This window comes from Pseudonaja textilis, chromosome 1, assembly GCF_049901715.1.
Source record: "Pseudonaja textilis isolate UNSWEBS1 chromosome 1, rPseTex1.2, whole genome shotgun sequence".
NCBI lineage: Eukaryota > Metazoa > Chordata > Lepidosauria > Squamata > Elapidae > Pseudonaja > Pseudonaja textilis.
The window spans coordinates 115387680-115405150 of record NC_141990.1 but is presented as its reverse complement, the minus strand read 5'-3'; the positions used below and the strand labels follow the sequence as shown (position 1 = coordinate 115405150).

At 35.3% G+C, this 17471-nt stretch overlaps 1 protein-coding gene across 6 annotated transcripts in view; it reads right to left on the bottom strand.

Moving 5' to 3' along the window:
* COL12A1 (collagen type XII alpha 1 chain) overlaps positions 1–17471 on the bottom strand; it is a 136307-nt gene that overhangs the window by 78367 nt on the left and 40469 nt on the right. For 4 of the 6 annotated variants that reach the window (XM_087915230.1, XM_087915232.1, XM_087915237.1 and 1 more), the window contains exons 14-21: positions 11391–11660; positions 7685–7951; positions 4450–4642; positions 3565–3686; positions 2001–2150; positions 1801–1920; positions 949–1113; positions 676–822 (exon numbers count right to left, since the gene is read on the bottom strand). In XM_087915230.1, the coding sequence (XP_087771356.1) occupies positions 676–822; positions 949–1113; positions 1801–1920; positions 2001–2150; positions 3565–3686; positions 4450–4642; positions 7685–7951; positions 11391–11660 (1434 nt within the window). The remainder of the gene's footprint in view (positions 1–675; positions 823–948; positions 1114–1800; positions 1921–2000; positions 2151–3564; positions 3687–4449; positions 4643–7684; positions 7952–11390; positions 11661–17471) is intronic. The other 2 variants (XM_087915248.1, XM_087915244.1) reach the window with 1 other exon arrangement.

Genomic DNA, 17471 nt, shown 5'->3' with positions numbered 1-17471 from the left:
GGTTTTCCTTAAGTGCATAAGAACACTTCATTATAAAGTATTTATTATTTCAATATTAAAGCCATTTACATATTGAATGGAGCGTATAGGAAAACAAACTGCACACAATGAGAGAAAATTTGAGCAATTGTACAGTGGAAGCAATGACTTGGAGCACTGGTATTTATCTTCCCTTTGTTGGATATATTCAAACAGAAATTGAACCTGTGAAAATGCTTTAGGGCAAGGGTCTTCAAACTTAGCAAGTTTAAGACTTGTGGATTTCAACTCCCAAAATTTATGAGCTAACATGACTGGGGGAGGAATTCTGGGAGTTGAAGTCCACAAGTCTTAAAGCTGTCAAGTTTGAAGACCCCTGCTTTAGGGAGAAAACAAAATTAAGCATCATATTGGACTTAACAGCCTTAATCTTCCATTTCAGATTCTGATCAGACAAGGAATCCTAATAAAAATAATTCTGTGACTGCACGTTTTAGTATGTGTTACTTCCCTAGGCATATATGAAATACATATGGGTATAGACATTGTATGCCAAGTGAAAACAAATACAAAAAGAATACATCAACCAAATAAATGAATATCTTGTTCAAAAACTCTGCTTGACCACATTCCAAGAGAAATTAAGCCAACACCTTTTTCTTAAGCACAAAATAAAACCCCAAAAGGGTAACATACCTGTTCCTTTCACGCTATTGCACAAATTGTTGGTGACACTATCAACAATGTTAATCAGAAGGTTAAAATCTTCAACATTGAAAGCATGCGTGTCATCCGGATCACTTGCAATCTGCTTCAGTTCATTCACATCCGCATTTTTAATACCTTAAAAAACACGAGATAATACATTTTAATTATTTGTCAATTGTATTTGAAAAATCATTTAAAGATGGGTGAATTATTATATTCCAACCCCTTTCTGTACCGATTGCCTCTTCCCTTGATACTCACCAATAGCAAAGATCTCCACTCCTTGTTCCTTCAATCTGTCTGATGGAATATTTATGTCATCCTGTGATTTGCCATCAGTAATGAGGACAGCAATTTTTTTAGCTCCAGGCCTCATGCCAGCTTCAGTCTTAAAATTGTTTCTTAAGATGAAGCTCAAAGCCATTCCTGAAATCACACATACGCATATAGAAAATGAGGAACTTTTTTCTGCTCAGAAAGTAAACCTCCAAAAATATTATAGTCTAATTTATTAGGAGACACATCAGTTCTTCCTCATCTACTTTGAAGCCTTTTATGCTTTCCTTTTACTAGAATCTTAATTCTATTCTTGTGAGACTATAGGTTGCCACATAAGGTATTTATTCCTGGCCCATTCACAACAGAAGAAGCAAAACCACCAATACAATTACCAAAGTCTCTCACTCCTACTTAGGGATCATTATAGACTGAGATGGTTTCTTTCATAGGATAGGAAATGTGAGGGCTGGAGAATTAAAGGCACAGTGATACCATATTATACTCTAGAAATATATAATTTTGCGAGTTGTTTCCCCCACACACCCCAGTATAACATATACTGAAAAAATGAATAGCAAAAAAGAGAGCCAATTTGGTCTAGCGGTTAAAGCACCAAGCTAGAAAGTAGGAGTTCAGGTTCTACTCTAGCCATGAAAGCCAGCTGGGTGACTTGGGGCCAGTCATTCTCTCTCTCCAACCCATCTCACAGGTTGTTGTTGTGGGGAAAATAGGAGGAGGAGGAGGAAGAAGATGTATTGGATAAGTTTACTGCTCAAATTATTTGTTAAAAATAATAAAGGCAGGAAATAAAGAAATAAAGACATATATACATACCTGTAAGCGTGTTGCCTCCTTTATATGGCAAATTGGTCACAGCATCCAATAAACGCTGTTTGGTTGGGTGGGCATTGAGGTTCCATTCTGTTCTTGGATCTCCACTATATTGTGCAAGAGCTGGGGAGAAAATGTAGTGTAATTACGAATGGTCTTTGAATAGCACAACTCAAAATATTCCAATTAACTTCAAAACTTACCAACTTGCACTCTGTCTGGACCAATATCAAATATTTGAACGATGCTACCAATAAAGCTCCGGATTGTTTTAAAATTTGTTCGACCAATGCTCCAAGAACCATCCACCAGCAATACAATATCTGCTTCAGTTCTGGTTTTACATTCTAAGCCTATTACAGCAAGCATAATATATCTCAATTAGTTACAAACAACTTTTTTCTCCAATCCCATCTTACAATATATGTAATGAAGATTTTAATTAACTTGACATTCTTCTATGTATGTTTTAAATTAACTGAAGTTCTTATATGATCATTTCATTTCTTGCTAATAATGAAAAAGATGTCCAAGGGTGCATAAATTATTAATGTAAAAATATTGTCATATGTACTGCATACTGATTAGATGGAATATAAGCACAATTAGAACCAATTTCATAATAGAACTATGAACCCTAAACCTAACTAAACTTAAGTAATCAACTATTACTTCTGCATATTCATCAGTTAAAATCAAGAAAAAATGTCTAAATTATAGGTATAAGCAACTATTTTTAGAGCTTAATAAATATGCATAACACAGCACATTAACAGCTATATATGCTAATAAATGCAGATGGTGCAGATATTTGCACATTTAAATCACAAAAGGAAGCACAACACAAATAAGGTAACAGAAACAAACACATAAAAGAATAGAAGTGACAAAAACAAACACTTATAAAAGTATTAAATGCTTAGAAAGAAAACAATGCTAGGAATTTTCAATGTATGAGAATAAAAATAAGTGTTCACTTTCCATATGTTGGAAATGACAGTGTATTTATTACAAAGCAAAAACAGCACAGTTATTTAAACAAGCCTTTCAATGACTATTGTAATTGTTTAAAATGCATTCTTCTTCCTCTTTGCTCTGAAGTTCATGTTATCAGCTGCAAAACATTCTGGCCTCGTGCCATCTTTATATGGAAGGAATCCCACTGAGTAAAATCAAGCACATTCATCAGACTTAAGACGGGGTTCATCTATGTTTCACATCATTGCTCCAATATTCAGATTTATTGAGCACAGCTAATCCAGGGACCTGAAGATTTAAACATGTGACTTTCTTCTGCATAAAACAATAAATTCTGAACTTTAATCAATACAAATAACATAAATCAGATAACAGAATATAGCTTACAAATCATGCATTCTGGATCACAATCAAAAAGATGCAAATCTATTCCATGCCATTCCACATATTTCAATGCCATGGGAGCAATACTGGGAATGGAGGTATCTAGAATATGTGCTGAAATGGCAGACCAAAATAGCCCCAAAGATTGTGCGGAATTGGGCATGCAAACAGACTTTCTGTAATTTGAAAGATCTTCCAAATGGAAAAATCAAAGCTACCTGTTATATAGAGATTTCTACTTTTCCATTTGGGAATTCTGGCAGATAAACTCTATGGCTTTACATAAAGAGAGCACGCTTTAAAATACCGTCATATAGAGATACTACTACCACAATGTTTCTATAAAAGCTGTTAGTTCATTCAATAAACACCATGCACTGTATTCCTCATTAAAACTATATTTACCTGAATGTAATACTGACACATCTGGAGTATCTGCAAGTGTTGTCTTTTCTTCTCCAATCAGAGGCATACTTTCACCTCCTTCAAACATTCCAAATACATTTACTTTATAGGAAGTGTCTGCCCTGCATGATTGAAAGATAGATGTGTGCTACACACATTAAAGCAAACTGGTTTATGCAGATTCTTTCACTTTGTTTTTTCCCCTAGCATGTTTAAAAAGTGAGAACATATATGCTTGCCCCCCAAACAGAGACAGAGAGAGACAGAGAGAGAGAGATTAATACCACAACAATCCCATAAAATATGATTAGGCTAGCGGGGATAGGGTCTCCACTAAAATAATTGAGAAAATTTGGGGTCTGTAATAGGGATTGGAATCTCAGTTGCTCAGTTCCTAATCCAGATGCTCAAACCATTATACCAGAACAGGTTTTCTTCAAATTTTAGAGAATCAGAGGGAATTAAGTAGTAGGCTTTCTGAAATTTTTGCTAGTGTTCATCAGATAAGACTGGAGGTATAATGCAGTGATTTTATTGCAGCCCACTATAGCTCAATAGCGTTTAGTATTATATTTCAATTGTTTCAATAGGACAATTATATTCTAGCCAACGTATGAAACATATATATTATCCAGCAAAAGGAATCAGAGTTCTAAGACTCAATCTCATCTTCTAGTGAAACTAGAGAAATATATTGATTTTTTTACTGAAAGATTTCACACCTGCAGTTCTGTCTTCAGTAATTAGGGCAGCTTTCAAAATAGATTTTTTTTAAAAAAAAAGACAGGTAAGATTAAGATGGGAAGGGATTTCAATAAACATTGCTTACATTTTTCTGTATTAACAAGAAAATACTGACATTGAAGGAAGTTACGATCGGCTTACCTCAGCTCCTCTAATACAACAGTATTGTCATACGGCCCAAGTACTAATTCACCAAGTTGTCTGTTTTCTCCACTTGGGTGGAAAGTTATTTTGTACCCCTTAACTTCCCCAGGGGCTGGCTCCCAGGTTACACGAAAACTTGACTTTGTAGGATCTGAAGTCTGCAGATTTCTGGGTGGTTTAAATGGAGAAGCTAGAAAAGTCAAACAATAGTCATTGAATCCAATGTGAGCTGTACCCACTGGATAAATACGTAAGGGGCACTGTACGTATTTCATAAAGTGAAGAGCAGCTTCAAAATTTTATTGAGACAGATCCAACCATGTCAGATGCGTGTTTTTGCTTAGGTTGTAATGTTTTTTTTCCTTTCAAGTCTTCAAAAATCTTTGAAGTCTTCTGAAGTAGATTTTTAGAGCATTCAGACGAAGCTGGAGAGGAAGGGGCTTAAAACAATACCCTATTTTGTCTTATTTATAAAAGCAATATCATCTATGGCAAGGGTGTCAAATTTGTGGTCCATGGGCTGGATGCATCACATGTTGGCCACGCCCACTCCCAGTTTAGCAAAGGAGAAAAAAGTCACAATACGTCACGTGACGACAACGTGACACCCTGAGTTTGACACCCCTGACCTATGGAATAACTTAACTGAATCCATACAATCAGGAAAAAAAAATGGATTCTATCAGCATTGGAAGCCTTACACCTGCACTTAATATTTTCAAAAAAATAAGACATCCACCCAGAGTTACTTTTTCATTCTGTAATTATTTCAAGATAATTTTAGATAATTTATTATTTCTGCTGCAGCTGCCTTTAAAGATGTGGCGTCCATTTTGCAAAAACAATAAAGCAAATGAAAAAAAAATCAATTTCAAGACAAATATGGGAACTTAACTACTTAATACTTGAACAAATACAGTAGTGGTTTGGTTGATGGCAAATACAGTAGTTGATTCGGTATTTAGTATCAGCTTGCTTACCTAGTGAAGGCTCACTGGAAGAAAGCTGATTTATTGCCTGCATTACAAATATTAAAATAAGATGGAAAACTTGAAAAACTATCTGCTAATTAATGCAATTTCGAATGGATTAAGATCTAAATTTCTTTTCCAGGATTATACAGAAATACATGTGTGCACCTGGAAACAGAGGTTGACAGCTCATAGCTCTTATAAAATATGCTATAATCCTATACGATTATGCCTTAAGTTTGCTTCCAAGGTGCCAAAATCATGCGTGGATTTTCACTTCAGAAGCAATTCATTATTACTTTTCATTATTGACAGGTTACAATGGTAAATCTTTAGGACACTTTAAGGTATCCAATAAGCAGTGCAGCATATGAAGATTAAATGGCACTGGACGTAAGGTACAAAATAAGCAAACATTAAGTTCCTTCTTAACTCAACTGTTTTTTTCCTATTTCAAGCTATCCCATATATGTATGGTTTTTCTTTTCTTTTTTAAACTAAAATGGCATGCATTCAATCTCAAAGTGCAAAAGCCAAGAATTTTGGTAAGGGATGAAACAGAAGTACTATTGCTTTTTAAACTCCCAAGCAGAAAGTGCATTAGAATGCCAAATACTATATTTAGGATCTTAGGGAGAAAAAGAATAATCACAGAATGCTCAGAATGTAACTCCAAGATCCTATTAAGGATCAAGGATCCTATCCTTTCTCATCTCATTCAAAATCAGCCTGAAAATACTTCTTATAATCGTTTCAAACTACAGCTTCTGAGGCTGCAATCAGAAACCTACACAAGACGTTCTACGAGTACCAGATAGTAAGAATAATTGTAAGAGATTGTAGAGGTCCAGCAATAATTAAAGGGCCAGATTTCTCTAACCCTTCCCTGAAGGATGAGCAACAGATTTAGTACACTGTTCTACGAGAGATCTTCTACTACTGAACTTCTAACCATAGATTCTATATTTCAAATACATGGGAAAGCTGAGATTCTCATAGTTTCTCTTGTGTTTCCGGGTAATCAGGACAAAGCTGCAAATTAAATGAACAATGTTACAGTCTTAGGACAGGGCTATCAGACCTAGGCCGCAAATATATGGGCTGCTAAAAGGGCAACAACAATACCATTCTTTTTTTGCTACCTTCCAATGGTCATTTGAACTTCAGACAACATCTAGTAGCCCTACTTTAGGAGTAATTTACTGAGGCGCTTAAAAATATTTTTTGTTAGCTACTCAGTTAGTTACACAGTGTCAGTTGAAGGGTATATGATGCCCCTAGGCCATATTGATTGATATGTGCTTAAGTTAAAGCCATGAACAGATAGTCCTCCGTTTGCAATAGTTTATCTACTGACTACTCAGTTACAATGGCGCTGAAAAAAGGAACTTATGACCGTTGTTCACACTTACGACCACTGCAATATCCCCATAGTCATGTGATCAAAATTCGGATGCTTGGCAACTGACTCATATTTATGATGATTGCAGCAACCGAAGGTCATGTGGTCCCCTTCTTACAAGCAAAGTCAATGGGGAAACCAGATTCACATAACAACTGTGTTACTAAACAGCTGCAGTGATTCATTTAACCATGAAAATGGTTATGAAATGGGACAAAACTCACTTAACAAATGTTTCACTTAGCAACAAAAATTTTGGGCTCAATTGTGGTCGTAAGTCGAGGACTACCTGTATAGAAATTAAGTGGCATATTAGAGAATAGAAATTTCTGTATAGAAATTAAGTGGCAAATTATGAGATTACTAAACACATGTGAAATAAGATGGGCAGGAACAAGTACACTGAAGAAAAAGATTCAAGGCTTCGTCACAATTTGGGCCAGAAAGACTCCTTATTATGGTCTCATTTGCTGTGAATTATTATGGGTTACCTTCTCTCGTGCTCCAGCCAATCAATTACAATTAATTGAAGATTAACCCGAGGATTAGTTTAGTTTTTGCACTGCCTCTGCAAGGGCAGACAATTTATAATGCATCTGCGAAGGCCAACCCTTAGCACCACCTAGGGAGGAGAAATGGCAGCATTTCCAGGCAACTGGCAGGTAGGGCACATATTTAACAGTAGTTTAAATAATAAATAAGACTTTAAAATAAATATATAAATATATTTATATTATATATATATAACATATTGCAATCTTTTAAACTAGGTACGTTTGGACTTGTTGTAAACTTCATACATTTTGGCTACAGTAACTTATCATATACACATATATACTTTTTTAAAAAAAATATGCACCTGTTGTTCCTTCGCCTTTTCTATGTTTTCCTTCCCCAGTTTTATACATTGGAATGACAGTGATATCATAAGTAGTAAGAGGTTGGAGACGTTTCAATACTGTGGAAGTAGAAGTCGGAGGCACTTTTGCAACTATTTGTCTTCCTCCTCTACGGGGTCGGTAAACCACACGATAGTTGACCACTTTTCCAGGTGCTGGTTGCCAAGTGACTCTCATTGTGGTCTCTTTCTCATCATCTACTGTAATAGTCCTTGCACCAGGTGACACTTGAAAGCATTAAAAGAAAAATTTAAAAATGTTGTTTTTTCAAAACTTCATTTATTCAATAAAAGAGTTACCAAATAGTCTTCAAAGTAACTCAGTACTGGAGTTGCACTAATTCTGTATACATCTTCCGCTTCCTGCTTCCTTCCAAAGAACACACATGAATGAATACACACACACACACACACAATGTAAATGGGAGATAAATGTATTCAGGGATCACTACCAAGTTTAGGGAGCTCCACAATTTTTCCCGGATTTGTATTTACTGAATTTGAAGCCAAGCACGAAGCAATATGCTCCACAATATTTTGAAGAATGATCCCTCATATGTATAACTTTTTGATATTTTTTTCATATTTGTACTTGGTTTTCTCCAACCCCGCAAAAGTCCTTTTCTACTCCCATGATTAGAATAACTTAAACAGTAAATAAGAACATGTTATTTGTACCATGTTCAAATATTTGTATTTAAGAGGCTGCCACAAAGAGGAGGGGGTCAACTTATTTTCCAAAGCACCAGAGGGCAGGACAAGAAACAATGGATGGAAACTAATCATGGAGAGAAGCAACCTGGAATTAAGGAGAAACTTCCTAAGGGAGGACAATTAATCAATGGAACAGCTTGCCTTCAGAAGTTGTGGGAGCTTTATCACTGGAGGCTTTTCAGAAGAGACTGGACAATCACTTGTCTGAAATGGTATAAGGTCTCCTGCTTGAGCAAGGGGCTAGACTAGAAGACCTCCAAGGTCCCTTCCAGATCTACTCTGATTGATATACAAGATGTATTCTCTCCAACATCTTGGCCCAACATTTTAGATTTATTCAGAATATGTTGTTTTAATCTTCTTTTATTCCTCTTTTTTCCTCCTGGTTTCAAATTCTTAAAAGAATCTGAATGCCACGGTTAATTACTTCAGCACTATTAGACCAATCTTTCTTAAAGATCAAAGGCATGCATAAAAACAGTATCTACATTTATGGTTGACTGGAAACCCCTTTTTGCATAAAATGAAAAAATGCACTTATGATTTGTGGTTTCAATTATTAACAAGCTGGATAATACAAAAGGGTGAGTTTTCTTTTATAGTTATAGAGTAAGACAGCTTTGTAATTCTATTTTCTGCAAAAGAAGTTGGAAGGTTCTTTCTATTTTTTTCTTCTTTCTGCCCTTTTTTCTTTTCTCTCTCTTTTCTTTTTATTAGTTTATGTTAGTGTTTATGTTCTTTGTAAAAGTTTCAGTTAAAAAAATAATAAAACAACATCAAAGGCATGCACAAGCTTGAACTTTCCAGCCCAGAACATCTGGAAAGTCATGAATAGAAATAACAAGAACTAGGGATCATATTATAAGGGGGGATAGTTCCACCTACCAAATCTTAATTTTCTAACTTCAGTAAGCTGTTCAAACACACCCACACAAAATAATACAGAGGGTTTTTTTTTTCAAAATATTTCAATCCTTGATCATCACAGTCTTTGCAACTGAAATCTCCTAATTAGAACAGTAACCAGTGCTTTTAAAAATAAGTGGGCAAGCTTCAGACACATCAAAATTGAGGTTAATCTAATCATGTAAATACTAATTAGAGTTGCTCTAACCAATTTAACTTCTACTTCTAGTGTCAAAAATTTTAAAGATATTTAGCAGATAGGAAGTATAAATCAGAATTAAACCACATTTTGAAGTTAAGTTAATCTTAATTTTCTTCCTTTGTTTTGGATGCACAGGTATTTCTTTAATTATTTCAATGAATACTCCTTTTTTAGTTTCACAATTTGAATCGTAAAATTTTAGGTTATTAGTGATTGAATATTGCTATTCAATACTTTTATTAAATTATAATTTATATTAAACTTCTGGAAAAGGTAACTGGATTTATAAAAATTTAATATCAAAACTGATATTGATTTGATGCATCATAATAAGTAGCTGACATTCAACGCTCAACACGATTTCTCTTTTCCACTCTGATCCCAGTGAAGCTGTCAAACTCCTTTATCACTAGCAAAATATGGCAAAACAGTAAGCCTTGCTTGTTTACGTGAGACTGATACATTTATCCCTACAGAGCTAACTTTGTTACATCATGCCTATGGGTATTTCTATAGTCACTATTTGCATTAGACCTATAGCAATTATTTTAAAACGCTCCCACAATTGTGTCCACTCACACTAATCTCAGGCTGAGAGTTCTCCATGAGCTGATCAATCCTGTTCCAAGCTAACTAATAGGAAAGCCCAGAAATTATAACCCATGCCTGTTTAATATTATTTCATACAGGTACAGTAGTCTTTGACTTACATCTATTTGTTTAGTGACTGCTTGAAGTTGCAAATGGCACTGAAAAAATGACTTATGACCATTTTTTTTACACGTATGACCTCCCTGCCACAACCCTATGAACACATGATCAAGATTCAGCCACTTGGCAACTGGTGTTTATCCTGGTTGCAGTGTCCAAGTGTCATGTGATCACCATTTGCGACCTTCTGAACAAGCAAAATCAATGGGGAACCCAAATCCACTTATGAACAACCACACCAGTGATTCACTTAACAACTGTGCCAAGAAAGGTCATAAAATGGAGCAAAACTCACTTAGCTATTGTCTCAGAAAGCAACATAAATTTTGGGGACAATTGTGATTGTAAGTCAAGGACTATCTGTATTTTGCCCATATAATTAGCAGAGCTGGAGCTGTCACTGAAGGATGAATTACCATGCTGTGCCTCTACTCAACTGGAAAAAAAAACAATTAAAATTTCTGAGGTTTAAGTTTCACTGGAAGGAAGAAGAGTCTAAAAGTTGAAAGAAGGTAAATTCTGTCACCAATGGGAAACATGCATCTCCAATACTCAGATTGCAAACCAACTGGCAGCAACTCCTTTATGACATAGCAAAGTCGTATGTTAACTGTCTGTAGCCCAAAGATGATAACAGCACGTGATCAGAAAAATGCAGAAACAATTCATGAGCATATCCCTTGAATGGAGAGACACTGGATTAATCCATAACATAGTCCTTATAGGCTGCTTGGAATCAACCATTGGTACAGATAGAAACAGGAATTCTATATTGGAAATGTGTAACAACCACACTTAAACAGGTTCTTTTAATATTTGCTCATATATCACAGAGCGAAAGATAGATGATAGGCAGAAGAGAGGCAGATAAAATATATATTAGAAGGTTGGCTATAACGTTTTGGTTGTGGGTTCTTTTGAGTCTATTGCAATAATTTAGTCTTGGATTCTGCTGCTTCCTGCTCTATTCCATGGTTTTAGTTGTCCTAGTGTAAGGATAGCTTTTAATTTATCAGTTTATTGTTTAAAAAAATGTCTTAAGGATTCTAAAGGATTTGCCAAGATACCAACTTTCTAATTAAAGACTAAATAAAAACACTTCGAATGCTTTGTTGTCTTCTGTATTTTATCTACCTTCAGTTGTAGCTTGTCCTTCTAGAGGTGGTCCTTCTCCACTTCTGTAGGAAGCCAAGACTGAAATCTTGTACTTAGTTTCGGGCTGAAGGTTTTTTAAGACAGTATTTACTACATTTCCAGGAACTGTGGTTTCGCCAGACTGGTCATCATAAAGGGATTTCCACAGAATTTTGTAATTCTGAACTGGTCCTGGAGCTGCTGTCCATGAGATTCCAACTGAAGTATCAGTTATGTTTCCAGTAATGAGGTCACGAGGAGAACCACGTTCTTCAGGAAAGGGGGAAAAAATGAGAATTGTTATGGTCAATCAACGCATGCTCCAATAAAATTAAAACAGAAAAAAATGAATTGCCCTGAAATGAAATAAAAAGCATCCTGTAGACTTCATCGATATATTCATACAATTTCCTTGTGTAACAAGGGTGAAACTTGGGAGATTCCACATACCACAAAAACTATTCAAATACAGCACCTTTCTCTATTCATTAAAGTACATAAGTCTTTTTTTTCAGGTTTTTATATGAGTTTAAAGAAAGGTGTTGCTTTAAAAAATCAAACATCTAAGAAGTCTGAAAAAGTCTTGACAATTTAATGAATAGTAGAAAATTCTTGTGATTCAGAACATAAAAGGCCCAAAGCATTTCTGAATTCTTTTCAAACCATGTATAGCCACAGTAGTTAATCACTGTCTTTTCCAGAGCATTTTTTCAACTTTTCAGTCAAGCTTGTCACCGTAGTGTTTAGTTTTTGCAAAATGCATGAAGGTTGACTAGATGCTTCAAAAATCTTATGCCAGTCAAGATACTTTAATATCAATAATTAGAGTTCTGAAAATAAGAGTATAAACTATAGGAATAGTGATATTTACATGATTATTTGTCACCATGCACAGATTGTTGTTTTGACGCTATTGTTTTTTCCACTATTAGTGTGATCCACTATTGTGGATGCTACTAGCTATTACTTGATGATTTGCACAAAATTTTTAGACTCTACATATATCAAACAGAAATGTAAAGGTAACGTTTTGTAGTAAGGTTATATGTATTACATCTTCATAAAGATTACAATCAAATTCATAACAATTTTCATAGCAATATGAATATAGGTTGACCTGATATAGCTGAAAGTTTTGAATTTGGCCTGTTGTACATTAACATCCCATTAAATTAGTTGTTAAATGAAGGTTTAATTCTGAAACTAAATCTCAAGAGAGTATTTATTACTTGGAAAACTGAAAGAGATCAGATTTCAGGTAACTTGCGTCAGATTTTTTTTCATTCTTTTGTAAAGCTTCTGTTTCAAATGTGGCTTTTTCTTTTAAATAAAAGGATGTGAATGCAATCCAAATGGAAATAAATATGGAAAAAACTGGCTTGATAGAATGTGCTGATGTCTTATAACAAAAAATCTTTCTTTCTGTATGTTAATATAAACAGTTAAACTACATTACATTGGCTACTTTACTTTGAATAGCTTTCACAGAATGATTTTAATATTAAACTACCGCATCTTCAGACAGTATAAATTTTGAACCATTAACTCTGGAAGGGAATTCTGCATAACAATACTGTAATACTGCAGGGTTGTATCCATTGTAACATTATCCTGGCAAAAATACACGAATGGTTTCAACAATACTAAATTGGTACTACTGGGTAACTGGAGACAGTCATTTATTGGCAATAAAGTATAACCCATGCCTCTTACTCTCTCCACCCACAGGCCCTGGATAATTTTTTGGTTAAAAGAATAAAAAATTGGATTTTTCCAAGCAAGCCACAAAGTAGAAAACAAAATTGAATAAGCCCTTGACCCCAAACAAGTTTTGTATGGAAATGTTGCTTTCAATTTCTAAGAAAGTACAATGTAACTGCAGTGATTTCACCTTCAGTGCAGAAAATAAGAGTGAACTAATATACTGTATATTTACTCCCACTTCATAAAAACAACTTCATATATAAAATTATTTGGCAGTTTAATGGTAGGCATGTGCCAAGCACTGAATACATACATTGTTTTGAAGAAGTTCCAATGGCTCATGGATTAGTTTTCCACGTATGCAGATCATTACATGCACCTCTACTCTAAATTCTTTTTAGCCTGCTGAGTTAGGAAATAAGAGGAACATGGTCTTTACAGCTGTGCTATTTACTTTTCCAAGTAGCCTTTCCTAAATTGAGGGCTTCGTGATTTTATTACATCCTTTATTATAGGAGTTGAAGTCCAACTTTCTAGAAATCGTGCACTGGAGAAATTGGCTATTTCACAATTTATCCCTTAGGATACTGATACTATTGGTCTGGCTATATTACAATGTACAATCGAGGAGGACTACCCAAACTTGCATGCATTTTGCTTCAAAACCTAGGCCAAATGGCACATCAAGCAACCAAGTATTTAAAAAACAACAAAGCTGGAAGCGGAATTTTATTTAGTCTTAGGGATATAACGTGATTGTCCATTAGACCTGTGCCTAGTTTAAAAGTTGCTGAGTTGATTATGTGACACACAATGCTCTAATGCTGGAGTGGACAATCCGTCACCCATCTGCACCCTCCAAAATAGCCCAATTTCAGCAATTGAGGATCCTAGGAACAGCCTGAAAAGTCACTATATGAGGACGGTTGTTCTGCGTTCTTGGGTGTTACCTGCTTATTTTACAGGTTTATTTTACTTATATTTGACTTTTTAAATTGTCATGGAGTTTTTAACTGTTATGTTGTACACTGCTGAGAGGCACTTTTTAAAGAGCTGGGAGGCATTAAAATATAATAAAAATAAATAAATGTGATTTCAAAATTGCACAACTCCTAAAAGAAAGGACAAGTTGGAATCACCCTTTCAATGACATCTGGAAGATCATAATCTCAAGTTGCAGTGCCTCTGTTCTAAACCAATGCCAATTCCTCCTATTACATCTCTCCCCCCTCCCTTTCCCAGGTCACCACTTCATTTTATCTGATGGTAGGATCTGTCCAGACATTAAGGTAGGGAAACTGGGTTGGTTGCAAAAACCTAATTTATAATTTCATGTTCATATTATATGAACACTTCCAAAATATCATTTCACATCTATTGTTTCCATCATATTGACTCAAATACAGGAACTTCATTTAGATAGGGGTCATTTAAGTTTGGGGGGTTTCCTGGACATCACAACTGTTGCTTGAAGAGCAGGGGGCAGCTGTGGCATAAGAAGGCTTTTGTACAACTTTGTTTGGAGTACCACTCGTACCTTTTGTTATATCAGGAGGCCATTCAGACAGCCAGGTATGCCATGGTCAATGTGCTTTACATGGGACTACCCTTGAAGACTAGCCAGAAGTATCAACTGGTCTAGAATGCCTGGGCAGTTATAGGCATGTCTCAGTCTGTCCATGTAGCAACCCTAGATCTCAAGTTGTACTGATTCTTAGTTGGCAATTCAAGCTGTTGATTGACCTACACGGCACAAGTCCTGATTACGTGAGGAACTGCATGTCTCCCATAATAACTGCCTGACCAATTTGATTTTACGGGGTTGGCATGCTCCAGGTTCCTTCAATTAAACAATGCCATCTGTCTGGATTCCAGAAACATGTAGCACCTGCACTCTGGAATAAGGTGCTTCCTGAAATTTGGATGGTCCCCATCCTATTGTTTACAAGAGTCTTAAAGACCTGATGGTTCACTCAAGTCTTCAGCGAGGAAAGGTGAAGATCGTTTGTTTCATTTCTGTCCCATTTGTAATTTTTACCATCTTTTATTTTTTCAGATAAAGATAATTATCATTAAATTTATATGCTCCCCAACTGTGGAGTTAATTGTTAATTAGATTTTTCTTGTTTTAATTGTTCCGGACCTGGTGTCGTTACAAATGTTGGCATATAAATGGGTGGGTGGGTGTGAGTGAGTGTGTGTGTGATAGAGAGAGACAGATAGGCAGGCAGGCAGACACAGAGTTTTCCTTAGCTCTCTTCACCTTATTAGAAGGACTATAACTGTCTCAGAACAAGAGTTGTGAAGAAACTTAGCCATTAATATTTACTATAACTAAATCATTCTTGGGAACATGTGGAAACCACAGATTTTTCTTAGCAATTTTCAGGAAAAAAATTCATATCTTGTTCATGATTATTTAACAAAGCATATATGAAATAACCAGAAGCAAATCAGAGCAAACTTGGCCTATTGAATTCATTAGTTTTCTGATTGCCTTAGATTTGAATTAAATTATATGTGCTGACAATTTTCAATATTAAAAAAACTAATAATTACAATAAGAAGCATAACAAGCACTAATTACTGTAGTTTTGGTAACCTAGCACCTTTGAGAATTTCAGACATTTCAAGGACGGTGAGAAAAGTAATGTAGAACTGTACTAGTCGCAGAAAGTACAATATCTCCCACTATGTTTCTGGGCTTCCTTTCAGCATGCAAACCAACATGCTAATGAAAAAAAGTCCCATTACTTCTGAAACTTCTGAACAAATTTTCCCAAACGATTCACTTGCGATAGTTAAAGCTGCCACTGAAGTATAGGAAGTAATAAAAGAGGTGATATCTAGCTACCCATGATGTTCTCTACTACTCAATCTTTTTTTAAGAGGGCACATTCCTCCACCAAAAGGTATTAGACTACAACTGTGCACCAGCTATATTTTGTAACATATTTACGTAGCCGGTCTAGATTCCGAAGTCATTTTCTCATGAGAAAATGTCAGAGGCTGGTACTTCGCTTCATAGGATGCCAGCTTTTGTTTTTGCAAGTTTTTTTAAAAAAAACCTCCCATGTAATCCCTTTATTTGGGGTAAAGTCAGGATGACTGGATGGAGCTAAGCATTTACTGGCCAGATGCCCTTCCTGACACCTATGCAGAGTTCACAGCAGATATTCTTTTCTTTGCACCTAGGAGAAAGAAACATCTGCCACTGGGATTGAACTGCCAACCTTCCGAGTGGGAGGCAAGAGTCTTCATCACTAGGTCATGATGCCACTCTTATGTGGTTTTTTTTTAATTAAAAGAATATTTTTTTAAAAAATAAGTCATAGTTAGTTGGTAACTGCCAATAAATTATCCAGAGATACTATACAGTGTTTATCCTTAGCTTAACCAGTAGAACAAATTCAGAGCTGTCATGCGGTGAATATTATTCCATTACCACACAGTATTCTAGCAACTGTGTAATATGTACTTTTTAAAAAATATTTAGATGAAGCTGGTTACTGTTTTCTTGTGCAGTGTATCATTTCCTCTATGTTGATTTATTTTTTCCTAGAAACATGACTTTCCCATAGCAGGGACAAGGAACATAATTGTTTCACAACTGGCAACTATCTCTTGAAAATGTCAGTATCAGAAAATGGAAAACGTCTAATTTAAATAACGCATGAGACAGCAGTAAATCTCCAAGGCAGAAACAGAACCTCTTTGTATGGCAAGCCATTTGTATCTCAAAATGTTCTCATGTTATGCTAAAACCTTCATTGTAAGGAAATGTCATTTGCAGTACTACTGACTCAATCTGTGGGTGGTCCTCTGTTTTTTGTTAATATTTTTAAATTAACTATGAAACATCGTAAAAGATACTTGGTCTGTATGAAAGTATTTCTGTAAAAATGTGGAAAGCCATTACCTAATGAAAAAGGAGAGATATTTGGTTATGATTGGTTAGAAATCCCATTATATGTTAAATATATTTCATTGATAAAAATATCTATGATTAAATTTGCAATCTTTGAAACTGGTAGTTGGAATTAAGATATCAGATCCCACTTGCTACTTATGCCAGTGGTTTTGAAGGTTGGCATTTCCTAATGTTAGAAAAGCTAAGAAAAAGAGCATAGCAGAAAATGGGCTATGGAGCTGCTGGACGATTAAGCTCTCTGACTTTTTTCACCAAACCACAACCTGAAGGAGCTGAGAGTGGCAGCATATTTGGCGCCAAAATATATTGAAAATGAAAGTTATTGCTATTCATCTGGACTATCAGAAGGCATTGTAGTGATGTTTGATTGATGTTTTGAAGGTTACTTCTCAGAGTTATTATTGATCTTTGAATTCTGCAAGGAAGCCACATTACTATAAGTATAG